This window comes from Meira miltonrushii (assembly GCF_003144205.1).
Source record: "Meira miltonrushii strain MCA 3882 unplaced genomic scaffold FA14scaffold_2, whole genome shotgun sequence".
Taxonomy (NCBI): domain Eukaryota; kingdom Fungi; phylum Basidiomycota; class Exobasidiomycetes; order Exobasidiales; family Brachybasidiaceae; genus Meira; species Meira miltonrushii.
The window spans coordinates 3,838,676-3,864,776 of record NW_020289944.1 but is presented as its reverse complement, the minus strand read 5'-3'; the positions used below and the strand labels follow the sequence as shown (position 1 = coordinate 3,864,776).

The 26,101-nt window shown below is 44.3% G+C and overlaps 8 protein-coding genes across 8 annotated transcripts; 3 read left to right on the top strand and 5 right to left on the bottom strand.

The window, feature by feature from the left end:
• Positions 1–21: 21 nt before the first annotated feature.
• FA14DRAFT_190064 (uncharacterized protein) lies at positions 22–2,965 on the top strand. The gene has a single exon (XM_025501770.1). It carries the CDS (start codon positions 104–106, stop codon positions 2,888–2,890), a length of 2,787 nt encoding a protein of 928 aa, XP_025356453.1. The 5' UTR covers positions 22–103; the 3' UTR covers positions 2,891–2,965.
• FA14DRAFT_161001 (replication factor A protein 3) lies at positions 2,960–3,560 on the bottom strand. Its single transcript, XM_025498929.1, has 3 exons — positions 3,442–3,560; positions 3,188–3,359; positions 2,960–3,118 (listed from the first exon to the last, which is right to left on the bottom strand). Exons 1-3 carry the CDS (start codon positions 3,526–3,528, stop codon positions 3,051–3,053), a joined length of 327 nt encoding a protein of 108 aa, XP_025356452.1. The 5' UTR covers positions 3,529–3,560; the 3' UTR covers positions 2,960–3,050.
• Positions 3,561–3,846: 286 nt separating this feature from the next.
• FA14DRAFT_111106 (uncharacterized protein) lies at positions 3,847–4,437 on the bottom strand (the record flags this gene model as incomplete). Its single annotated transcript, XM_025495933.1, has 1 exon — positions 3,847–4,437. A coding segment is annotated over one exon (591 nt), but the record flags the coding sequence as incomplete, so codon positions are not given.
• Positions 4,438–4,446: 9 nt separating this feature from the next.
• Positions 4,447–8,697, bottom strand: FA14DRAFT_123170 (uncharacterized protein; the record flags this gene model as incomplete). The annotated part of the gene is made up of 2 exons (XM_025496554.1): positions 4,447–8,450; positions 8,517–8,697. Coding segments are annotated over 2 exons (4,185 nt in total), but the record flags the coding sequence as incomplete, so codon positions are not given.
• A 3,704-nt stretch (positions 8,698–12,401) lies between these two features.
• Positions 12,402–12,827, top strand: FA14DRAFT_121991 (kinase-like protein; the record flags this gene model as incomplete). Its single annotated transcript, XM_025496495.1, has 1 exon — positions 12,402–12,827. A coding segment is annotated over one exon (426 nt), but the record flags the coding sequence as incomplete, so codon positions are not given.
• A 2,354-nt stretch (positions 12,828–15,181) lies between these two features.
• Positions 15,182–20,577, bottom strand: FA14DRAFT_160999 (AAA-domain-containing protein). The gene is made up of 2 exons (XM_025498928.1): positions 20,133–20,577; positions 15,182–19,566 (listed from the first exon to the last, which is right to left on the bottom strand). Exons 1-2 carry the CDS (start codon positions 20,292–20,294, stop codon positions 15,325–15,327), a joined length of 4,404 nt encoding a protein of 1,467 aa, XP_025356448.1. The 5' UTR covers positions 20,295–20,577; the 3' UTR covers positions 15,182–15,324.
• A 346-nt stretch (positions 20,578–20,923) lies between these two features.
• Positions 20,924–22,738, top strand: FA14DRAFT_146358 (uncharacterized protein; the record flags this gene model as incomplete). The annotated part of the gene is made up of 1 exon (XM_025497310.1): positions 20,924–22,738. A coding segment is annotated over one exon (1,815 nt), but the record flags the coding sequence as incomplete, so codon positions are not given.
• Positions 22,739–23,911: 1,173 nt separating this feature from the next.
• Positions 23,912–25,230, bottom strand: FA14DRAFT_160998 (Zinc/iron permease; the record flags this gene model as incomplete). Its single annotated transcript, XM_025498927.1, has 1 exon — positions 23,912–25,230. A coding segment is annotated over exon 1 (860 nt), but the record flags the coding sequence as incomplete, so codon positions are not given.
• Positions 25,231–26,101: the final 871 nt, after the last annotated feature.

Sequence of the window (26,101 nt, the reverse complement as noted above, 5' to 3'; positions counted from 1 at the left end):
GTTGTCTTTTACTCATTACAAATCTCTTATGGTCAATTGAGATCTTACTTTTCAACAAACAAGTAGTCAGACTGATCAAGATGATAATCCAGTAAAAGCCAACATGGCTCCTGAACATAGCGGGTTCATAGAAGAATATCCGCTCATACGAGTGGATAAGTTTACTGGAACGCTTTCCAAATTACCGGAATGGTTAAGTACTTCAGCAAGAGAAGATCTACCGTCTTTTGCAAGTCATTATTCACCTCCTCACATTCAATTACTATCTCATCCACATACGGATCATTTGGTTGGACTATCTTCTTTATCACAACATAGTGCGCCAATTTATTGTTCGGAAACAACAAAACGTTTACTTTTAGCATTAGAACGTAAAGAAGATCGAATTCGATTTGATGAAGGAAAGATAACGACTCGCAAAAGACCTTATAGACATTTACGTAGAACGGAAAAAGAATGCAATGCACTCAATGCACAAACTGGCATTCATGCCTTGACACCTTGGGACCTTTTGATTCCTTTACCGTTTGATAAACCAATTCAAATTCAATATAATGCAAACACAAAGATTCGTTTAACGCTATTACCGGCTAATCATATGCCTGGAAGTACAATGTTCTTGATCGAAGGTCCAAGAGGTGCTGTTTTGCATACCGGTGACTTGCGTGCCGAACAAAACTTCGTTCAAGATTTAATCGCTAAAACTCATCTTGGTCGACTTTCGATTGTGCCAAGCCCTTTTATGAGTTCTCCTACATGGCCGATGAATGTCATTTCACCAAGCATACAATCTCAAGGGATTGCTAAATCACCTTCTGATTGTGGATCTGATTCAAAGCTTGAATCTGTTTATTTGGATACAGAACGAATAATGGATAGTCAAGAACCACTTCCACGTTCAAAAGCGATCAATGATGTCTTAGAACTCATTAAGCTTTATCCAACTTCAACATCTTTTCATATCGATCTTTGGACTTCAGGTTATGAACAATTTTGTGTAGGCCTTTATAAAGCTTTTGCGGCTGAAGAAGAAGGTTTGATTCATATCGATCGTTATAAAGCTGAATTGTTTGAAATCATGGCAAATGGAGAAGCAGAATTTGCGTCTCTGGCTGACATGGTTCATCAAGATAAACAAAAGTGCGGTCGATTTTGCATATCCGACAATCCAAGTTGCATACAACGAGAAGGTGTGATCCGCATTAAACCGCATGAAAGTATATGCGTGGAGAAATGGCAAGAGAAGCGTTTAGAGCTTATCGAACAAATCAAACAAGCAAGAAAAGGGAAAATTGAGTTTCCAACAGAACTACCATTACCAATTCAACGTCACTCACCGCTGCCAGAACTGTACAAGATGATCGCATCGCTGAGACCACGTCATTTGATCGCAAATACAGCCACGCCTACTGCTCGATTTATATCTGCTCGAATGAGTGAGAACATTGGACTAGCCGGAGCAGGCGAAGCTGAGGAAAGACAACGCAATTCTACTCGAAAGTCGAATGCTGAAGATGCAGAAGAAGATGATCGTAAGTGGCAAGAATTCAGTAAAGTTTGGCAAAGTACTGAAGTCGAAGATCCAACTTCTATTGAATCAAGAAAGCTAACTCAAGCAGAAGCATTCTTTGAGCGAGTTTCGCGCTTTCGAACGATCTTGTATGGCCAGAAAAAGATGGACTCAGAAAGACTGCTATTGGAATGTCTCGACGCAGCCAGTGATGAATTTCCACATGATCCTCTACCGCCTGCGTCTGCTTCTGTGTTATGTCCATCGTCCAGTCGGGATAACGTCCAGCAAAATCCACTTTCCACAAGAAAGGCCAAGATTTGGGAAGCACCCGGAAAGTATGCCTCTGTCAACGCATCACCTTTTATGACCGCTGCAATGCGTGAAGCAAGAAGCTCTTCTACCACCACGTCAAATACACCAATTCGAGTATCTTCAGCTGATCAAAACAATGTGCCAACCCTGACCACTGAACTTGCATCTCGTTACTTAGCATATGCTGCCATGTATCTTGGATGGAAAATTCGTAATCCGTCTCATTATCGTCAAGAGATGGCATGGAGAGCGATACGCAAGGTAAAGCCAGTATTGGCAAAACAGACGGAAGAAGCCCTACAAAAAGAATTAGGATGGGCAATCCCACCGTGGGATGAAGTATCCTTCTCGTCAATATCGATTCAGCCAAATGTGACTGAAACCAGTATTGCAACTCAAGCACCGCCCACACCTTCTACACCTTGTCCATTGCCATCGCATACCATTGCTCAGTCGATCTCACCTCTGGAATTGGGCAGAGGCGCAAAAGCACTTCAAAGTCAATTAGCTCGCGAAGCTGAAAGTCAGCAAAGCTTATTCAGCGACGATCTTGAAAGTAGTCAAGGAGACGGGATGAATGATAATCAAGAAGAAATTCAGCTCGAAAGGCTAGAATCTCCTCCTTGTGCACAACGCTACCAAAGAACACAACATACGATTCATCTCACTTTGTCACAGCTTCGCGAGACTGTTCAATGTCTTCGAACAGGGAATGTCTTGCCAGCTTTTCGTGCGATTGGTCATTCTTGCTTTGATTCGATCATCGATGAATGGCTCACCGCCAACAAAGCACCTTCTTTTTCCCAATCTAGGAGAGGTAGAAGCCCATCAATTGACGGCGAAAGGATGCGATGTCAATTGGATCTAATCGGTGTTGCAGCTAAAAGTCAACGTGCTCGAAGATTGCTCGGATGGGATAGTGTTGATTTGCGAAAAGCACACTATGCCCTTAGAGCAATATTTGAAGAGCACCCAGGTATTTCATCACCTTCCCTTCATATCGCTGTTCCACATGCCAAAAGGGCAAAGATCGTATTGCGCTATCTCCAGCCCCATCTCACGTAATGGCCACTTTGTACAATACCCCACCATTGCTCCATCTACCACTTGTAGTTTACCATCAACTGTATTTTTATGCATATATTTTGTGTATCATCCTTGTAGTATACAATGCGAAACCTTTTCCATTGCTAGGTATCGCGTGTGGGTTGGTCAGCCAAGATGATTATGAGCCGACAAACAATTCAGGGAAATGTGGTTGAAGTTGAACACATTGTTCGACAAGGTTCATGTCTGTTGATGAGAGGGAATTCATAAATCAGCATTTGTTCATCCGAGCTCGAAAAAGTACTTTTTACTCACCTAGCTTATCACCTAAATCGATCGAACGATATTCACGAATACGTTCACCTTCATCATCCACTTTCCCAAAGATCATTGCGTAATTACCTTGTGGAATAACCTGCGAATCGGTCATGATCACTTCCACCATTCCTTGATCGGATGTACGTAGCATACATGCATTTCCCGTAGACTGTACACAAGAACACAAAAGAGACAATCATCGGTCAGCTTCCTGAAGGCATGCATCATCATCAGCAGCCCGTCCAACTGACCTTTTCAATCTTACCGACCACTTGCACGGTTTGTGATTTATGTCCTTGCAATGAGGACGAATTGATTAGTGGTGTTGACTTTTCCATTATGTACTGACAAAAGTGATTGCTGATGAAGTTGAGAAGACAAGTAGGATATATGCTGCATGTTCCTTTGCTGTTGTTCTTCTTTTCCCTCAAAAGTCGCGCTCAGCAGTTCGCGTAAATTAGGTGTTGGTTAAAGTTTCACTGGTAGTAAATCGCGTTAAGTGACAGTACGCGTAAATCATTTTCGCTGATGACATAATCATGTTCTAAGAATTGCATGGTATTACTTCTAGTAAAGAGAAAAAGGATGATTAAATGAGTATATACAGTTTTCATAGGTAAGTCTCCAAGTATAAATTAGATTGAAATGCATCCAAGCTAAGCTTGTCCATCATTTTGCCATTCAGCAACAACGGCTTTGTACATCTTTGATTCATGCTTCTTTGTACGTTCTCCTCTACGTACTCTTCGAATAAATCTTTGTAAAGCTTTGATGGCTGATGTTAGCCAAGCAGTTGCAAATGCTTCGAATAACAAACATAAAGCCCAATTTGCCGTAACGATAATCAAAAGTGCCCAATGGAACGATCTTGGCATTTCAACCAATTCCAAAACGTCAAAGATTGGTCCTGAAGGAACAAATAAGAAATAAAGCGATAAAACGGTCAAAGAACCCAAAGATAACATCAACATCGGGTTGGTGTACATAGGTTGACGATATGGCGGTCCAACGCTGAATGCGGCTGCAACGATTAGGTATTGGAATGAAGAGACTAAGAATAAAGCCGAATTTTCTGGATTGGATACGTTGAGTTCATCAGGATTGACCACTGGAGGCTCGTACCATGGTTGTGCACGAGTGTAGAAGAAGACAAACATTTGAACCAATGCACAGATGATCACTTGACCCAGCATTGAGGTCAGAACCTTCTTACTGACCAGATTTGCAGTTGGTCTCTTGGGATGAATCTGAGGATAAGGAAGTGTACGTGCCATAGCAACGGCTACAGGCAAGACGCAGAACAGATCAACGTATAAGAATTGACCGTCGGATAAAGAACTTGCGAAACTGTAGAGCAATGAAATGCTGGTGAATTGAATAAGACTGTAAAGTGCCATATACTTGAAGCAAGAGAAAGAAGTAACCAATGCAGCCCTTCCTTCTTTGATCACCTCGATCACACATGAGATATCGGGAGATCTAGATGTGAAAGGAGCAGCAACGGAAGCTTCTGCTTCTGAAAGCGAAATACCGACGTCGGCAGCCTTTAAAGCACCACAATCGTTTGCACCATCACCACACATTCCAACAGTGTATCCAAGTGCTTGTAAACGTTCGACCAGTTCATGCTTTTCATCCGGTGACATACGTGCAAACACGGTACCTTTGATCAACATTCTACGTAATGTTTCAACTGGCGCGAAATCGATCATCCATCTGAAAACATCTCCCGTCAATGCCAATTGATAATCTTGGAAATCCAATTCTTCAATGTCCAAAACGTGTGGATCGATATCGAGTGGCTTAAGTTTGTAATTATCCAACTTGATCCTTTCGTCATCAACGCTGGCCCATTCCAATATAGCTTCAGGTGACTTTTGATTGCCTTGTATAAACGTGGGCACAAACACATGAGCAGATTGACCGACCATTCCACATTCACGTGCAACACTGATTGCCGTTCGAGGATTGTCACCTGTTGCCATCTTCGTAATAATTCCTGCGCCCATAAGTGTGGCCATAGCAGGTCCAGTGCCTTCTTTGATCTTATTCTCAAAGATGATCAAACCAAGGAATTTCAATCCACTTTCTGCTTGTTCTCTTCGCATACGTTGAGCTTTGATCCAGCTCATTCCTGGCATACTTTTACCGGCACATGCGATAACACGATATCCATGTTTGGTATAATAGCTGAGCAAATCATCATAATCGCTTGGGAATGAATCTTCATCGCAAATGTCCGACATGACTTCAGGTGCTCCTTTCACAAAGATTTCCATCGAGTTTGATTTCAATTGTTTGGTAATCACGCTCATTCTGCGTAATTGTGAAACGAATTCAAACGTTCTCAACACTCCTACTTCTAGGAAATGAGCGTGTTTGCCTGGACGCATTGCATCATCAACGTCAAACGCTTGTCCTCCGGGAGGCCTGACTACAGTTTGCACAAGAGCAGGAGCACGTTCTGTCAATCTGCTCTTGCCATCTTTGGCTGTTCCACTTTTCGTCGTTGCTTTGGCGCTTGCATCTTTTCCTTCATCCAGTGTCCATCCGGTATATTCAAACATTTTCACATCCAAAGGATCGCCGATCACTTCGCCATCTACTACCTTGAGACTGTGACATGTAGCCAGTGCATGCAAGAGGGGCATCTTGCGTGAATCAGTTTCACCTGCACGTAAAGAGACTGGCATCTCGTCAACAGATTCGTGCAATTCACTGAATCGATTGGCTTTCTTGTCTACGGTACGACTGCCCAAGACGTCCAATCCATCAGCAGTGAGTGTACCGGTTTTGTCGAAGCAAAACACGTTGACTTTTCCTCCAATATTGACACGATTTGGTGAGATACAGAAGACACCGGCAGCACGTAAACGAGAGATTGCGAAGGATGTACCAATACTCATCGTAGCAGGCAAAGCGGGCGGAACAACAACTGTGATTAAATCCAAAGCACGAACGAGAATCGTATGCCAAGCAATACCCAATTTGACAAAGTTGAAACTGCTGAAAATGAAACCAACACCTGCGATCGACGCCAAGAAACCAATGAAACGGAACGAATCACGATAAAATTTGAATCCCATAGGCTTTGGGAATAACATACTTCGCACCAAAGCTCCTTTTGTAGTATCAAATCCAGTACGAACGACCATTGCTTTTGCACCTGCTTGATAGCCACCTTCGTCTTCAACGACTGTAGGACGGATACGAATGATGCGTGTTCCAGCAAACAAGAAATGACGAGCCAAGTCGGATGGAATTTGTGAGGAGGTCGAATGTAGCATGCTGATACTGTCGTCGGTGAGAGGAATTTTGGATACAGGAACCGATTCACCTGTTAACATACTTTCGTTTACGATCGCATCTCCACTTAGCAAAACGCTATCAGCAGGGAACAAGAGCAGGCCAGCCTCTGCAACATCATAGATATCACCAGGGACGAGGTCGGTACTTTCCTTCGTTGTCCATTTGCCTTCGCGTAGAACATTAACTTGACAGCTGAATCGACTCATCTCTCGCATTCGTCGAACGGTGTTGCTTGTTTCGATCAAAGTGGTGATGATACTGGCGCACGAAATGATGACGATGCAGATTGCATAGTAGTAGTAATCATCCAAGCTCCACAAGATTACTGATGCGATTTGGAAAATGTAGAAAGGATGTAAGACTTCATCCACCAACAAAGTCATGGTAGACTTCTTTTCGATTTCGATCACATTTTGACCAAACAAAGTTGTTCGATCCTTCTCTGCATCCCAGCTGATACCTTTTGCAAGAGCGTCTGTTGATGTCCAGAGTGGGTCACGCCAGTCTTTGATCATTCTCCATCTGCACGAAGGTGGGTGTAATGCGAAACGCATGTAACGATAGTCGATGTATGTCAAATCCATCAATTGCTCTGTTTCAACGCTGGAGAGAATTGGCACATCTTGTGCTGGGTGACCATTGCTTTGGTCTTTTTGATGTGCTGAATTGACTTTCTTTTGTGGCTTCTGCAGTGCTGGAGGTAATTTGGTACTTTGAACGCTTTTTGTCTGATGTTCTGCCTGTGTGCTTGCTGGATCAGTTGAGGAAAGCGGGAAAACGGTTCCCAACGGACGTGCGAAAGGAACAGTTGCCGGCTTTGCCTCGACAAGATCACCCCACTGATTCTGCACAACAATAAACTCTGCCTTGTCAAACGAAGTCTCTTTGCAGACCCACTTCAAGTAAGACTTTGGTAGCCATCTTCCAAGCAAATAGACGATACCGAAGGAAAGGATGGAAACGATGATAAACATAAGCTTACGAACAGCTTTTGTTTCATAACCTGTAAATCGAATCAGACAGTCATCATCTGCTAGGTAAATCTGTTGTCTAGAGGTGGAGTCTTTGTCAATGTAGGTTGCCTCCTCACGAGCAGCATTAATCACATCAGCAGATGAATCGATGCGTGAGCTCATTGGGTCAACGTCTGAGAAAGGAGCTGCTGGCTCGTGTGTTTCGTCATATCCGCCTAGCTCGACGTCTAGTTCATCATTAGGTGCTTGAGCTCTGCGTGAATCACCAAAGACTGGGTCAACAGCACCACTCAAGGGGCCAAAAGCGGAAGGCATGAAACCATCTCGATTACGTGCATCATCGTCACTGCTGGAATTGGAACCATCCTCCTCTTCGTCAAATGTTTCTTCTTCTTCTGATCCTGAAAATTCTTCTTCTCCTTCTTCTGCTGCTTCTTCATCATCCACGCTGCGGGCCATCAAAGAAGTTCTGGATGTGACAGAACCTCCCGATCTGGTACGACCAAAAGATGGCCTTGAAGGTGACTCATGTGCATCACCCCGCAAGCTTGCCATGATAGAGCCAAGCATTCCTCGTGGTTCATTCTCTCCTCTTTCCGGTACCTTTCGTCTGCTGCCGATACGACGAGAACTTGCAGCGCCGCTTGCTATACTACGATCATCGCCTCCAATAGAGACAGCTTCTTCATCAAAGCTTGTTCGTGAGCGAGCTGAAACGTTACTTATCTTACGCGATCGTCCAAGGGTGCCGGAATCCATTGAGATCCTTCTACGTGAACGACCGGAAGATCGTAATTGAATATCTCTGTAATTGTGATGCATGCTGCTCACCGAAGAAGGAACAGCGCCTGCTGAAGGACCATCAAAGATGCTAGCCATATCATCGTAGCTTCCAACTTGACTATCCCTTCTGCGTCTTCCATGTCGCATAGAAATAGCGCCATTCTCGGCGTCATTTTCATGTTTTCCATTTGTTTCTTGTCTTTGTTCATCATTGGCACTTGTTGAAGACCCTTCACCTTCTTCTTTCTTTGCTTGTTCACGAGCCCATGCGATTGCTTCTATGTTTTCTTTATCACTAAAGAATGGAGAGTGAGATAGAGGAACGTCCTGAGTTCCATCTCCGTTTCCTTGGTTCTTTTGTGATTTTGTTGCAATTGCTCTACCAAACGAGGGTGCTTGATATTCATCCGCAGCGGGTGTATCCCGATTTCGAGATGGCATTGTGATTATTTGAGCTCACAATGAAAGCAAGGGAAGGGAGGGTATGATGATGATAATGTGGGAGCGATCTAGAGTCTATCAAGATTGAAAAAAAGCAAAGACCCCAGGCTGAGAGAAAATTAGTTCATAAGCGGGTTCAGTGCGCCCTGGCGTAAGAGAGTGGAGCAATTTTTACGCTTTTTAGCCTTGAGCCCCTTTGAGGTACTAAACGGTCAACAGCTTCAATGCGCACACAAGATCGATCGAGTAAAATGAACACCGTAAGCGCAGCGCATTAAAAGTTGAATGTTGCCGTGGCATAGATTGAGGAGGACTAGAAGGCCAACTCGTCTGACAGATGATTGACACAAGAGCTATAGATGATGTATTATCGCAAACCTTCATTTCTCAACATAGCTGCTCCGTTCAGAAGAAGCTACTTTAGGAAGTCGAGCATATCTAGCAGATATGTGTTCATTAATCTGTAATTTGAGCAAGCCAAACGATGATGGAGGATCAGAGAAAGAGGATCAACTAACTCACAGTCCAGCTCGTGTCAAGGTAGAGCAACTTGAATTGGAATCCTGACGATAGAATCAAGTTAGATACATAATCGAGAGTGGAATGACAGACTAATTCTCCAGATGGATGACATAGACATTCAAGTATATATGAAGAGAAAAGGTTGTCGCCCTTTCTTTTATGATTTGAAATTCATTGGATGGTTGCCTTTACTTTCTACTCATTGGTTATATCTATTGTAAGTCCAGTGTTGCCCTTTCAATCTTAATTTAATTGCGAAAGAGACAAAACGATTAGCCGTTAGCCAAGACTGCGAAAGAGCAAAAAGGAGCACTGCGTTGAATGAATGCTGTTGCTGCCTTACATGAATGCATGCTCGCTACCGCGTGTCAGCTCTTGTTAGTGCCTTTTCCGAATCACTTGTTTTAGCGACCGCATGGTCAAAATGTCAACTCTAATTTTGTGTGAGTGGGCAGCGCAGTGCAGTGCAGCGTGGGCTGGCCTGGCGCGTGTTTATAAAGAAAGGCTGAGCAGCTTTCTTCTTCTGAAACCCAAGTCAAAGTCTGAGTCTAAAAAAAAGGCATCTGTGCACAATCCTTTATCCTACAGCGGCCAACGCGTAGCCGCCACATTGATTGCCGCACAAAACAATAATAAAAAAACCATGCTGTTGTGTATATTATGCAGAACCGCATGGCTTTTGGCTCTTGGATCGTCAATCAAAGACAGCCTTAAAACGGTTAATTGCCGCATTGAGAGCTTAAAAAGGTCAATGTAAATGTTGTGTATCTGATAGAAGAGAATAGAGAGACGCGTGGTCTGAATTCTGATGCAGCCTTTTGACAAGGATAATTAAAGGCGGTGAGCAGTGCAGTGCAGTGTAAGGCACAATATCAGCTTAATTCACTAATTCACAATTACAAAAAGTCAATCTTAGCATTCTAAAATCATAATTCCGATTCAACTCCTAATTCCATATTCATTACCATCACGAACAACAACAACAACAAATCTATCACACGTATGCTTCCTCTTTGAGCACCCGCGAAAACCAATCGTGTGTTAAAGCCAAAACGAAAGGTCATGAAATAATGGCCGATCGCGGGAGCTGGAGAAATCGTATAGAGGAAAGCAGTGGTAGTGGTGGAGGGGGAGGTGGAAATGAATTGGGAAAGGATGGAATGGGTCAAAATGCATCAATCAAGGTTGGACCGGATATACCAAGTATGACAGGATCATCACAACTACCACACAATAGACAATCAAACTTGCACGCCATAAGAAGAGGCAGAGCAGAAGAAAATGGTCCTGCTTCCCCTTTACAACCTCTTCATATATCCGCCGGTAGACCTTTACCACATCCTTCATCCTATGCCGGTACAGACAACTGGGCATTCACTCCCAGCGATACCCTGCCAAGCTTACCAGCGACGCCTTCTCGAGCTATGCATGCTATGGGATGGAATCGCACTTCAACACCTGCAGCTGGAAATGATATGGGGAATAATGCTGGTCCATCTGGTGGACAAAGCTCAGACTTGCATAATAGATACCCTCAATCCACTCCATCAAGAGACAAAAGTGCAGCACTAGGAGCCAGAGCTGTACTGAATAAACGAATGGAAGATCAACGCAATTACAGTCCTAGCCCAGTACGAAACCAAAGGCCTTCCCCTCGAGTAGGAATGAATTCTTTGGGATCCCCCTCACAGGTCACTTCAAAATCTAGCAATTTTGGTATTGTAACCTCCTCGACGGATGGAGCAGCAACAAACTCCACCTCATCCGGTCAAGCACAGAGCATCACAGCAGTTCTCAACCAAGCAAATTCGTCGAATGAGACAGGATCGCCCGCCATGATGCCTGCTTTGCGCCATCGCGATTCGATACAATCTATCGCATCTTCCACCAATCAATCTCTTGGTCAGCATATGCTTGCACACTCACGTAGACCTTCACAAGTCTTTACCGCTTCTCCGGCAATGTCCAATGTGACCAGCTCAAGTAATGTTCGGCCAAATGCGCCATATAGGGTATACCGACCTCCTCATTTACGTACAGATAGCTATTTTAGCTTACAGCCCAAAGTAGCACACTACGATCGTGTAAGCGCTCCCATGTTACGTGGTCAAAGTCGCAGCCCTTCCGTTTCACGATCACGATCCGACAGTGTTTCTATCAGTCGAACACCTTCAGAGAGCAATTTTTCCGGTATCTCACCACGAATGGGACATAGGCGTCTATCGAACTTGTCCAGTCAAGAACCTTCACAAGCAACTCAAAATCAAACTTTGCCTGCCTATGGCACCGGATTCGACAGCAATTCCTTGATCGCTAAATTGGCCAATGCAAAGCTAGATCTTAGCGGACGCACGTCAGGAAACAGTCCATCCGCGGCCGATGATCGAAATCAAGAAGTACTTGATGATGTCGATTTGAGTGTGGAGGATATGATGATGTCCGGCACATTGACCGATCAGTATTATCAAAGTCGAACGGCGAGCATCAGTAGTACACAAGGTGCTTTGATTGACATTTTCGAGATTGGAGATCGATTAGGTCCAAAGATGATGCATGATGGACATGAAATCACAATCGCTCAAACCAGTGATGGGTTCAACGAACAAAGTGCTGATTGGTCTGGAACACAATTGGAAATTGTAAGCAAATTAGGAGAAGGAAGTTATGCGGTCGTTTATCTTGTCAAAGAAGTGCCCAGGATGGAAGGCTTACATCAAATTTCCGTCACGCCTGTCACATCATCCTCTGGAGAGCGTTCTAGAGATGTTTTCTTGGATGAGGGTGATCAAACTTTTGCTGATGAGACTGTTTTGCAAAACGGAGATTTGTACGGAACGACACTCAAAGCGTCGGCTTCTGGCAAATTGGCCGATGATCAGCAAGATGGAAAGAAGGCTGAGGGCAAGTATTTCGCTTTGAAATGCTTGTGCAAACGTGATCTGTCTGATGATATGCTAGAGGTTCAAAGACTGGAGTCGACCATCCATCAATCTATTCCACATCATCCGAATATCGTCACCTTATATCGTACCTACGAGACACCCGAATGGCTATTCTTGGTTTTGGAATACTGTCCTGGACAAGATTTGTTCTATTGGCTTGAACAAGCACATGATACGGAGAACCTTGGAGCAGCAACACCTGGTGGAAATAGCGATGAAGCAGATGCTGATTTGACCACGATGGAATCGACGCCTCCTTCACCTAGTTTGCTGGCTTCCACCAATTCTAGGTTCTTGTTGTCTCGACGTAGATTGAAGTTGATCAGTAGGATGTTTCAGCAAATTTGCGAGGCTGTTGGGTTTTGTCATGATCGTGGAATATCACATCGAGACATCAAACCGGAAAATTTCATCGTTGAAGATACCCGTGGATCCGAATTTGCTGGCAGTACCGATCAAATTCATGTCAAGTTGACCGATTTTGGTTTAGCAGTTGCGCAAACGAGATGTATCGATTTCGATTGTGGATCCAAACCATACATGTCGTACGAATGTCGAAATAACACGCTCAGATGGTATAATCCAATCGAATCGGATATTTGGTCTTTGGGAATCGTTTTGCTCAATTTGATCTTCCATAGAAATCCGTTCATGGAACCCAATGTGGAACGTTGTCCAAGCTTTGCAAGTTACGTACAGGATCCCGTTCGGTTTTTGACAACAGCTTTTCGTGGTTTGAAATACGAAGCTGCTCAGTTCCTTGCAGAAAAGGTTTTCTGTGACGTTACGGAAGGCGAGGATGAAAGTCAAAGAAGACATCGAATCTCTGCCCGTGAATTTGGGGAATGGGCGAGCAACTTAGCAGATCATTTGGAACCGCATCAAAATAAGCAAAAGCTACAAAATGACTATTCGGCAAACTTCTTGAGTCCCAATATGGATACTATTTCAGCAGGCGCAGATATTGGGATCACTTCCCCTCTTTGGCATTCTCGCAGTCCAACTTCCAGTATGGTTAATTCGTTGATGGCAAGTCCCGCATCAAATACCATATCGATTAATATTTACCAGGAATTAGCAACTATGGGAATATCCGAAGAGGAGATCGATAGTTTCACGCCTCTGTTCACCGATTCAATCACTACAACGTCAGACAATAGACAGAGAGAATCTTCGACAATGACGGAGACGAGCTTAGAGCCCATTGCTGAAACGATTGGTTCTGCTCCGAGCTCTTCGGAACGTAGATCGACAGATATCGAACAACGAAGCGTCAACGATCTTTCTATCGAATCACCGATTAGCAGTAAAAGCAAGGATTTTGAAGACAATGAACATTCGACCGTTGAAACGAGCGTGGAGAATGAAGGTAACGCAAAAGCAGAAGAAGTGAGCGAAAGGGATGATCAATCCATCTTTCCACCCGCTTCGGTAACAAGTACATCTGCCAATTCCAAAAGGCGTAAACGTGGTGCACGCAAAGGACGTACCTTAGCAAAGCAACAACTCAAACGAAGCCATTCGGCGGAGAACTTGCATACAGAGGAAGATCAGAATTCTAAACCGACCGAATCAGCACGCGATCGAATGATTCGTGAATTGGCAGAAGCTTCACAATCTTTGGCACGAGAGATGAGCAAAGCGATCCAAAGTCGTGGAGAGGTAGCAGCTACTTCTGAGCTGAACCCAGCCACTGCAATGGACATGCCTCCCCCTGCGCCTCGTCATACAATCTCACCGCAAACAGCCATGGAATTGAAGGAATTGCAGAGTCGCCTTGCCGTACCCGAATTTGATGCTGCAACAACGACAGTGAGCTCATTGAATAGTGTCAGCAGAGGTAGCACCACCAGTCGTGCAAGTTCTCATTTCACCAATTACGGTTGGGGCGATTCACGTAGAGTAGGGGCAAATGTTTACGATGAAAGCCCAAATGCACAACAATCCAATGTTTCCCTTTTGATGAAGAACAAAGTGCCTGGAAGTACACCACAAGCTGTAGCTGGCGGAGCAAGACATGTTTTACAAGATTCAGGTCGAGGTCGACTTGTTCATCCCTCTTCAACAGCAGCAGATTGGCGTGAGAGAAATACGTCGAACGCAAGTTTGGCAAGTGTTAGCAGTATCAATACCCTCAACTCTTACGCATCCGATTACGGAAGTATCCACAGTACTGCATCCGCGCCTCCTGCAATGATGACTCAACATCATCGTCGTGGAGGTGGCAGTGGACTTTCTTCTTTGCACAGCGTTCCACAAACGAATTCATCCGCCTCTTCGGCTAGAAGTGTTGGTCTTTCAGGAATGCGAACAGGCGGAGGCAGTTCGAGTGCAAGCTTGTCAAGTCGAAATATCATGGTGCCTGGAAGTAGAAATTTGGGCACGATCAATGAAAGAGGTAGTAATGCAACAGCTCAAAGCAATTTAGATGCCAGCTATTTGGCAGGCATTTTCGGCGGAAAAGGTCCGCAACCTTCCAGTTCGAAAAACAAAAAAGCAGAAGTTCGTGGCGCTCCATCTCATTCAGGAAAAGGATTCGTGGGAGGCGTATTGGATAATTCGTCTGCTCGCGGCTCATTCACATCTCAAAGAAGCTTGAACGATAATCGATCCAATCTTCACAGCATTGGGGGCGGCAAGGGAAATGAATCAAATGCTTCGCTTGATCAATCGTATCAATCCGAATCTTCTGAAAGTTTTGCAAATCATGAAAATATCTCTGCTCCACGTAAGAAGATGTTGGGAAAATTCTTGCAAGGTGTAAAGAACTATAACAAAGGTGTAAAAGCAGCTCCTGCGATGCCATCAGACGATCAAGAAGGTTCAGATACAGGAACAGGGACGGAAACTTCTGCAGGCGCATCTTCGGGAACACCCGGCAAATCAACACCTACTTCTTCAGCATCGAAAGCCGGGGTTAAACAAGGAAGTGGATTCGGTGGAAGTGGAATGCATATTCAAATGCAGTAACCATCAACAGAAATAAAAAACAAACTCATGTATTCTCTTAAAGGGTGGTTTTATGTGTAATTTTAATATTCATTGTTTGTATAAGATAGTACGTACGAGTAAAAGTTTTGAGATGCTTAAGATACAATATAGTAAAATTTTACTCCGTTTATGGGCTTGAATAGTGCTTTGCTTTGTGTGATTGATGTACAATTTATACAAACCTTGCTTCGTTTTCCTCTAAATCTTGCTGTCTCTCTTCATCGTTGAAAGCGTTGACTTCCTTTGAAATCTCTTTGACTGTTTGTAGAAGCTCAGTCAATGAACCATTCTTTTCCCATTCGCTTCTTCGGTTCCAGATAATGCTGAACAGAGAAGCGCGCAATTGTTCCAATTGTTCGACCGAAAAGGTAGAAGTAGATTCGAGCAATTCCTTCTGAAGTGCCTGTAGCTTTGATTCATCGTAGGAAAGAGGTGGATGAGGCGTGTTTGCTGATGGCGGAGTTGCAACAGCTTTGACGATTGGCGATAAAACACTCTCATTACTGCCTGCAGGTGCGGGTATGTAATGAGCATGGTTCAATTGTGCAGCAGCAGCGACCGCGTGACCAGAGAGAACTGTCTCTTGAGAAGAGGAGGAACTGTTGGGGTAGCCGTTCATATGAGCAGGTAGAGAAGAGATCACATGCTGTGGCTGAGAAGGGCCTTGAGTCCGATCGAGACCGGAAAGTTGGCCTGAAGCTAAAGCAGCATCAGGTACGTGCATATTGGTGTCGCTTCCATTGAGACGTCCTTCATCAAGTTTTGCCTTCTTACGAGCATCTTCATCAATGGCATGAGAAGAAGAGGCAGCATTGTTGGCATCATGCATTATCTCATCACTCGGTCTACTTCTCTTGCGTTCCAGAGCAGCCAATTCGGCTAATGAGCTTACTTGTGGTGCTTCTCCGTGCAATCTAGAGGAGTGCCTCTCGCCTTTTGGCATCTTTGCCGCTTCCTCCTTCTGTTTCTTTTCCTTTTCTGCTTCTCTCTTAGCCTCTTCTTCCCGTTGCAACATTCGTGCTGCCATTCTTTCACAACTTGCACGGAATTCGGCATCAATGTGTGAATCGATCAGGATGACTGCCAAATTGCGTAATTGTTGTGCTCTTGTCAATCGTTCTTCATCAACTTCTTGTGCTTCTTCTGCATTTGAAACGATTCTTCCGAGATCTTCGATAAAGTCTTCCACCGTTAGATAGCCGTTGTAATACAATCTCTTTTGCATCTTTTCCAAGTTAACAGTCCAAATTGGTAAATCACGAACAAAGAATCCAGACTCATCTCTTCTGAAATGTTCCAATCCAGAAGGAATTGTGGAAACTACGGGTGGATTTGAAGAAGAAAAGTCGCCAGTCATTGCAGCAGCAAGACCTCCAAGTGCGACCGGATCAACTGCTTCACCAGCATTGGTAGCAACGGCAGAAGTGCTTGGATCCACCATTAATTGAGCCTGGGCTTGTGCTTGTTCTTGAGCGGGATGTTCCCCGAATCCGTTAGTAGCAACGGCTGTCGAGACGCTTTCCACCTCTTGTGCTGGTACTGCAGGTGCAGCTTCACGATGATTGGGATCCACGCTCACTCCACGACTGCCACTAGCTCCATTTCGGTAGCCATTCGCATCCCCGTCAGCTGCTGCTTGTGCTTGTAGTCGTTGTAAAAGTTGACTATCAGGTTCGTACAGCAAAGTGACAATAATTCGATTCTTTTCCTTTTTCCATTCAAATTGCTGGGTAAGATCATACAAATTGTATTCTTGCCAGACGTCACGTTTGAATCGAGGAAATTTCTTCTTCAATTCTGCCAATACTGGGCCCAATCGGAACTTCAGATGTTCCAATAGTCTTGCATCATCGGCTTGTTGTTGACGTAATTCGGCCACAGTTGGCTTACGAGGTTCACGAGGTGGTGCGATAGGTAATTCTTCCAACACACGTCTCTTTCTTGGCATTCCATCTGGAAATTCACTTGGCGGCTTGATGGCGTATTGGAGCAATTCTTCAAAATATCCTCTTCTCTTGTGCACATCTGGCATTTCAACCTGAACTCGATTCTCTTTGGTGAAACCGAACCAAGATCGGATATCGCGCGGCAAATGCTCGAATAAGCCCTCACAGACTGATACAAGCAAGATTGGATCCGATGCGGATAGACCATCCAACAATGCTTTGAAAGTTGCACGAGCACTCTCCGTTACTGTATCTGCCCATTGAGCCAGGTTTGGGATGTACAATACGCTAGGCTTGTGACGTTTGGCCTCATTGAACATCTGAACGACTGCAGCTTCCAATGTGGTCGAGCTATCACCCAACAAAGTTCCCGGATCAAGTGTTTGAACGTGGAAGCCCTCCAAATGATGCAAGAGAGCAGATCCAACATACCTCTGACCCATTCCTTTGCGGCCATGTAGAACTAACCTAGGCCTGAAGATTCGCAATTGCTCAAACGATTGTAGTAGCAATTCCCTTCCAAATCCACCGTCAGCAGTCAAAGTAGGTGCATCATCTTCCCATTGAGCTTCTTCTAGTGGATTACGTTTAGATGTTGGTGGCATCACCCTATCTAAAGCATTGGTTGATACGTGCACTGTTTGCTCAAGCAATGGCTTCAAGTGCTCTTTTAGCGGAGCTGCTGCCGAGCCAGAAGAGCGAGCTGAAGATGGTACTACCTTGTTGACGGACATCATGAAATCTCTAGCATCCACATGGATCGATTCAGGTTGCAATTGAAGCCTTTCTGTAGTTTGATAAATTTGAGGATATCTGCGTTGGATCGCATTCAGAGCAGCTTCTGTGCACAAAGCACGTAGATCCGCACCTCCATAGCCCTTTGTGACTTCTGCTAGTTGATCTTTGAATGCTTCGTCTAGTGGGGGATCCCATTCTTTCGTGTTGATGTTAATGATACTCTTCCGCGCTTCTCGGTTAGGAAGTGGGAAGTAAAACTCTCTGTCAAAGCGTCCAGGTCTTCGTAAAGCTGGATCAACGCTATCAGGCCTGTTTGTCGCACCAATTACGACCACTTGTCCTCTTCCATCCATTCCGTCCATTAAAGCTAATAGTGTGCTGACGATACTTGCATGAATTTGATCTTGCTTGCTACTTCGCACTGGTGCCAGACCATCAATTTCATCGAAGAAGATGATAGAAGGTTGAGCATTCTTTGCTTCTTCGAATAGCAATCTAAGTTGCCTTTCTGCTTCTCCTACCCATTTGGACAGACAATCTGCACCTTTGCGCATGAAGAAGCTGATCTGTTGCCCGGAAGAGCTACAACTGGCAGCGAGAGCTCGAGCAACCAACGTCTTACCCGTACCCGGTGGACCATGGAAGAGGACACCTCTCGGTGGCGTGACTTTGAAACGTTGGAATACTTCCGGATACAGCAATGGCAAGCTGACCATCTCTTTGAGCTGTTGGATGTGGTTGTCTAAACCTCCCACGCTATTGAAATCGACTTGCATGTTCACACCCAAAGGATCAACGTCGGCCAGTTCTGTAGTACCCTTCATCCTTCCGACTGCATCACGACCTGCTCCTAGATCTGGTCCTAACCCACTACCAGCACCACCGGAAACCCCTCCGGCACCAAGTAAGCCGCCCGATGCAGAACCACCTAACAGATTTGGAGGTGCAGCACCAGCTTTTCTCGAATTAGGTATATCGTCATCGGAAGAATCATCATTCTCGATACCAAAGAATTTATCGTAATCCTTTCCAGACATCGACAAAGGAAGACCGTTCCAATTCTGCCTTGCTTTGCCGCCTGGCTGCAAAGCTCCTCCAGGTACACGAGGTAGACTTTCCATGCCATCCAATTCGTAAGAGGGTGTATTTCCTTGCCCGGATCTTTGTCTGCTTCGAATCTTTTTGCCAAATCCATCTCGGAGTGGTTCTTGTGGAGGCACGAGTCGATAATCAACCTTTTTCGTTCTTCTACGAAGACTGTAGCTGCGTGGGCCGGCTTCATCACTATCCTCTTCTTCCTCCGGATCACCTTCCTCTTCGTCATCATCATCGTCAGACAAAGATGCATCTCCATTATCTTCGTAATCGGATGAGAGCTGAGATCTCCTTCTTTGCTTCTTTTGTCTCTTTTCTGCTAGATGTTTGACCTTTTGATCTGCCCTTTTTAGACGCGAAGATGTCCGTCTTCGACTAGAGCCAAATGCGGCATCGCCATCATCGTCTTCGTCTTCTACCACAAAGCCGTCCATGGCTTTACCTACAGGCCTTCGTCTTCTTGGAGCTACATCATCATCCTCGTCGTCATCATCATCTTCTTTATACGTTGTTGCGACCCTTCGACCGCTTCGCGATCTTCTATCGCTGGCATGGCCTGCGTCATCAGAGCCCTCTGCATCTTCTTCATCGTTGTACTCCTCATGTTCGCCATCCTCATCGGGTCCACTGCCAGCCTGTTTGGGAGAAATAAGAAGAAAGGGGTGTCAGCAGACTGATCGATGAAAGGAAGGTGAAAGGTCCAGAAGAGAGAATAAAGAAGGAGAGGGAACATTTTCCTTACTTCTGACTCAATCGTATCCGTAAACCTGGTTCGTTTCTTCACAGGCGAATGGTTTTCATCGCTGCTGGCAAGAGTACGATCTGAAGAGGAAACCCGTGCACTTCGTCGAAGTTTGGTAATTTGTGGCTGCTGCTGCACTGGATCATGTCTCTTTCCATATTGGCTCGTGCTAGCTGTCCGTAATGCAGATGTAGAAGGCGAAGCATGAAGTCTAGCTGATGATCGTGTAGGACGTGCTTCTTTCCCCTCCTCCTCCTCATGACCTGCTGATCGAGAGCTGATTCTGATTCTCTGCCTGCTCTTTCCCAATCTCTCTTCTGGCTCTGCTGAATCTGCTGAATCTATCGTTTGGCTCATCCCTCTCAAACTTCGACGGGTCGATGGTTGTCGATTTTGGGTAGTGAAGTCGGTTTGATGTTTCGTAGATTCGCTGCTGCTGCTGGAATTCTTTCGACTTACGTTATCATCTGTTTCTCTGCCATTCGTTTTTAATTTTATTCGAAGTGCTCTTTTACTGTGAGCAGGACCTTGATCTTCATCATCGAAATCATCTCCATCGTCCATTTGGTAATCTTCTGCATAGGATATTTGACCACGGTTCCGCGTTGAGCGTCCGGACATCTTTATCCGAAATGAGTAGGAATCTTTGTTTGTACTTTATTGCAAGCAATTCCCAATTGCAGCTTTGGCACTGTTGGTGAAATGAGCGATTCTCGAACAATCAATTTGAGTGTGAGTGAATGATATGTTGAACTAGCACTGAAATCGAAACCGGCCTGCTCGATGCCATCCACCGGAAAGAATCAGTTGAGTCGAAAGAAAGTGCAATCTTTGAGCTTGGAACAAACTAATCCACCTTGTGAACACCTTTGATAAGCCAGATGATTTGCTGGGATGGTAAACTTGGAAGATGTAATTGTTCTCCAAGTTATAATAATGATTACCTTAATATCCCTTTTGCATGCGTGTAATGTAAACGCGTCCTATGTCCGAACAGTTGGCTGGGCTGTACTACGTTCAAACACAGCAATTGTGCCCACTTTCTTTCTATTCTTACGCGAATATTATACGCGACTTTGAGCCCTGCAATACTCACTCAGCTTAAAAGAGTGTTGGACTCTTCTTGATGGCATTCATTCAAATCAATCATCATCTTCCAAGCAAATGCGAACACGATTGAGCACAATATGAGCTAAGACGAATGCTTTGATCGCCTAACCTGATGAAGTAAAGGTCAAGCAAGTGTCAAAATGCCGGTCCCACATCAGACGCCAAACAATCTTCCGTTGGCATCATCATTGCCAAAAGTTTCATTTCGCAAAATTCCCGATGATGAAGCTCAAATCTTGTCTATTCCAGCTGGTGTTCAGGACCAGCATCACGTAAACTTTGGTTTCAATGATGGCAGCGAATTTGAAAAGCCAGATCATTATCTGCGCCACGTTGAACCGATCGAAAGTGAATTGAATAAACAGGTGGAGTATGATATGGACGAACAAGATCAAGAATGGTTAGATGCTCTCAATCTAGACAGAAGAAGGGAACAGTTGGATGCAGTTCCATATGAAGTATTCGAGATCATCATCGATCGATTGGAAAAAGAATGGTTTGATCTGATGAAACTCGTTCCACAGAAGCCCCTTCCTATTACAGTTGGACCTGACGGCGAAGCGTTGGGAGATGGCAACGAAGATATTGAATGTGCAATCTGTGATGACGGAGAATGTGAAAACTCAAATGCGATTGTATTCTGCGATGGCTGCAATCTTGCCGTTCATCAAGACTGCTACGGAATCCCATATATCCCCGAAGGTCAGTGGTTGTGTAGGAAATGTACAGTCTCTCCCGACCGTGCTGTATCATGTGTATTGTGTCCACACGAAGGTGGTGCATTCAAGCAGACCACGCAAGGTAAATGGGCACATCTCCTTTGTGCAATGTGGATACCCGAAACGGGTGTAAGCAATCCCGTTTACATGGAACCGATCGATAGCGTCGAACGAATCCCGAAAGCTCGATGGAGACTGCAATGCTACATTTGCCGCAATCGACATGGTGCATGCATTCAATGTGATAACAAGAGCTGTTTTACCGCCTTTCACGTCACATGCGGCAGAAAGGCTGGACTGCTGCTCAAAACAGAGAGACAGCGTACTGCACACACACCTCCCGATGAAGGAGAGGATGAAAATGATGGTCACCTTCGAGCATGGTGTCACAAACATTTGCCTCGGTCTATTCGAGCAAAAAGGGCACGAGAGGAAGAATTTCAGGATGCACATAGCCAGCCTCCATCACCTGAACCATTTGATAGAAATCAAAGTGCTATCGCCACCCCTGCCCGCAAGAAAAGCGCAAGAGCGTACAGAAAATCTTATCGGATGCACATTTCCTTGGTGCCAGCATACGTGGTGAACAGGGTGAACGAGTATATCTCCAGAGTTCCCGTTCGTAAAAAGGCACAGCTTATCGTTCAAATTGCCAAATTTTGGAGCTTGAAACGAGAAGCTAGAAGAGGTGCACCTTTACTAAAACGGTTGCATCTTGAGCCTTGGACTGCTACATCAATGAAGAAAGAGCAATCGGATATGGAGAGGCTGAAGAAGCTCCGCTTTCTTTTGCATTTGCGGGAAGATCTGGAGAAGGTACGAATGTTGGCAGAGATGGTTCGCAAGCGAGAGAGGGAAAAGCAGAAGCAAGCGCAGGCAATACGAACGACATTGATTGAGGAAATCTTATTCCCATACAATAGCCTCTTACGTGCTGCATTAGAAAGGATTGCAGCCATCGATCGATCATCTCTATTTCTCAATCCCGTGTCGACACAAATTGTACCGGACTATTACGATGTGATCAAACATCCCATGGATTGGACGACTATCTCACACAAACTTGATGCATACGCCTACACGGATGTTCAGCAATTCAAGAACGATGTCGTGCTTGTGTTGGAGAACGCAATGCTTTACAATAAAATCGACACACCCTATCACCGAACCGCAGCGAGAATTTTACATGTTGCCGGTCAAATTTTTGTCGATCTGGAGAAAGCCATTGCCGTGCATGGAGACGAGGAAAGCTTGCAACTGGAACCCGAGAATGCGATTCTGCACCTACTGGGAGAAGGGCACGAAGAGTCAGACGATGCAGATACCGGCTTGCCAAGCGATGTTCTCGAAGAACTTACAAGTCATTCATATGTTTTGGATGAAGAGACGCAACCAAAGCGTATCATGAATAATCACCGCAAAGGCAAATCTGGTAAGGCAAAGAAAGGGCGTGAAACAAATGTGAAAGAAGGACATGCCAGTAAGAGCACGGATAAGACACCTGATGCCGAATCATCTTCCCGTACTCGAAGAAGTTCTCGCTCTCATTTTGTACGTTCGGCCTCTCTCGAGAAGGAAGAAGTAGAGAAAACGCAAGCAAGACCTGATCCAAATGATCTAGAAGTGAAAGAAGTGGACAATCATGATTCATTTACACGTTTCAATGTTGGTTGGGTTCTGCCAGAAGGACAAAAAAGATCAAGATCGAAGCCAAGAGCGGATTCGGTAGGTAAATCTCAGTCTGATTCGATTACAAAGTCGCAGAGTATGTCAAGTGGATTAGATTCAAATGGATCAAGTCGAAACCGCAAACGGACTTTAAGCTCATCCAGCGATGCAGATGGAGGTCGGATGAAGAGATCAAAGAGTACCTCAAATGTTTCCACCGCAGAGGCTGGCTCGGCAGAGATTGAGGAAGTGCCGCGCAGAAGAGGGCATCCCCGTCACTCAAGAGCAATTAATAAAACAGAAGAGGTCCCAACTAATCGTACAAGCAAAGCTCGTCGTAGGTCGAATGCTAGAAACAAAACTGCTTACGAGCCTGGAACATTATGCTGGGCAAAGATGGACGGATATCCATTCTTTCCTTCTGAAGTGATAGATGAGAATGATGAAGATGAAGTCCCTAAAAACGTCACTCGACAAAAACCTTTGCTGGAAGATCTTCCTCTTCTCGAAAATGGAAAGGAAGATCCTATTCGTCTGGTTCGATTCTATGATCAAACGCGATCGTTTGGTTGGGTTCAAGAGAGCAAATTGAAATTGCTATTTGAAGATGATGAGTTGGATCAAAAGATGATGAAAGATCCACGTCAACCTCGTCAAAGGAATCAAGTTCGAGCTTCTTACGATCGTGCTTGGGAACAGACTGAGCGTGAATGAATTACAATTATAATGTAAAACAAAATGTACATCACTTGTATACTAAGATATCACTTCAATCTCACACTAAATTTTCACTTTTATGATAATAATCACAGAAGGGTATGGTTTTTACACGAATGATAAATGTAGTGAAACAGATAAAGGAAGATCTATAATTAAGCCCAGTAACCCAACAATGCCATCAAGCCGGCACCCAATAACATTTCGAAAACGCTCAAAAGAACTTTGAACAAAGGAGCGGTTCGCATCTTTTCGTTAAAGATGAATTCGTGAGCCAATAATTCCACCAAACCGGTATACAATAAAATACCCGAAGAGACGGAATCAAAAGTACCCGTGACGTAATTTGCGGTAGTGCTATTTCCGTTGTACGTTGAACGAATGCCCAAACCGATTGCGATTCCGATCGGAGTGACCCAAGCGTATGCCAATCCACCAATGAATGGAATCCAAGATTTTTTGGGTAAAGGCAAAACGGCCAAACGAGTACCCAAACCAAGACCTTCGAATGCTTGATGGAAAATTAAAACGATGAACAATGTTGTAAATTGGTCATTTTGTGTTGTTCCTAAAGTGATACCAATAATAACCGAATGGAAAATTACACCGAATTCCAAAATCATCACACCTAAGATTTCACTTGCTGCTGCTGAAAGACCTTCTTGGGTTGGTTCGATAACGCCTACTTCTTCATCTGAAGCTGATTTTTCCATCGTACGTGGTGAATCGGCACTTTGTTCAATGATTTCTTCTTCGTCCTTTGCTGATGGAACAGGGCCGCCACGTGGGATTGCATGTTCGTTTGCGTGATGGTGACCGCCAACGTGAGGATCATAGGCTAATTTGCTTGCCAAGCCTGCACCTATTCTGAAAGAGATTAATTCGACAAAGAATAACACAAACATTGCAATCATACTAAATGCAAGTGCGAAAGGATAATTTTGAAAATTTTTGTTTAAACATGGACTTCCTAATTCTTCAACCCCGGGTCCTAAAAGGTGAATAAAAGCAGTTGCAATAATTACACCACTACCGAAATATTTTGCAAAATTGAAAACTGCTTCAGGAATTGCTAGCTTGGGTACCCTTTTTGTAACTACTGGAAATAAAGTTGTTGCCAATGAACTGAAACCGATGATGAAAATTGCTCCAATTCGCAATCCAACCATTCCTGCTACTTCATCTGGACCACCAGTGCATGATGATGAATCTGACATCTTGTTTGTTTTCTTTGTAGAAGATGAAACTTGGTTGATAGATGGAAAAGGATTTGTTTATAAGTTTCAAGAAGCCAGTTCTTAAATATGATACAATTGTAAAAGAAAGATGAAGATGAAAAAAAAGTTTTAAACGAATATAATTGTGCAGGTACTCATTCCGATCAAATTAAAAATGCCATATGTTCGGACGTCAAAGTGGGCGAATGAACAGCTGCCCCGTCGGGGATTCTAACAACCTCTGCAGGTCCTTAAACATGCACACACATGGCAATTGCATGAGAATCAAAAAGATCAATGGCGTACGATCAATATTTAAAATGATTAAAACTCAAAAATTCTTAAACAACGGAAAAGAAAACGAAAGAAGACGGGCCAAACGCCTAAAGTCAATATGCGGAATAAAGATTGTATTTTAGTGTAAAAATAAAAATGAGAAGAAATTTGATCGAGACAGAAGCAGTACTGGGACATGCAATGATAAAAAATTGTATTAACGCGAATCTTCCAAATTAAAGTAACACAGTGGTCATTTGCCATTAGTATTTGTGTACCTCATCAGTTATCCATGCATCAATTACATCCGCAAAGGTTCTCATCAATGCAAGGCGGACGCAAAGAAGAAAACTGTTGGACAGCAATCGGGAGAGACACCGAGAGACATTACCGAGAAGGCCACATGATTGATTTCGAGGTACAGAATGATGAAAAGTCTGAATGACTTCCAACAAACAATCCTGCAAAAGCAATGGCGTAAAGGACCTTAATTGGTCACTTCTTCATCTTGCCGCCGCCGCCCCTCTTACCATAGGAAAGGTACCGTAGGCGAAGGCGAATTCATATGCAGGCACATCGCTTCGGGCCTTGTACCTGGATTCACAATGAGGGTAAAGTGAGGCGGCAATAACTGTGAAGGTCCTCACGGCAGTGGAAATTAAAAAAAAATTGCTGGTGATCTTTGCCCTATCCGCCGGACAACGGCAATGTGTACGGCATC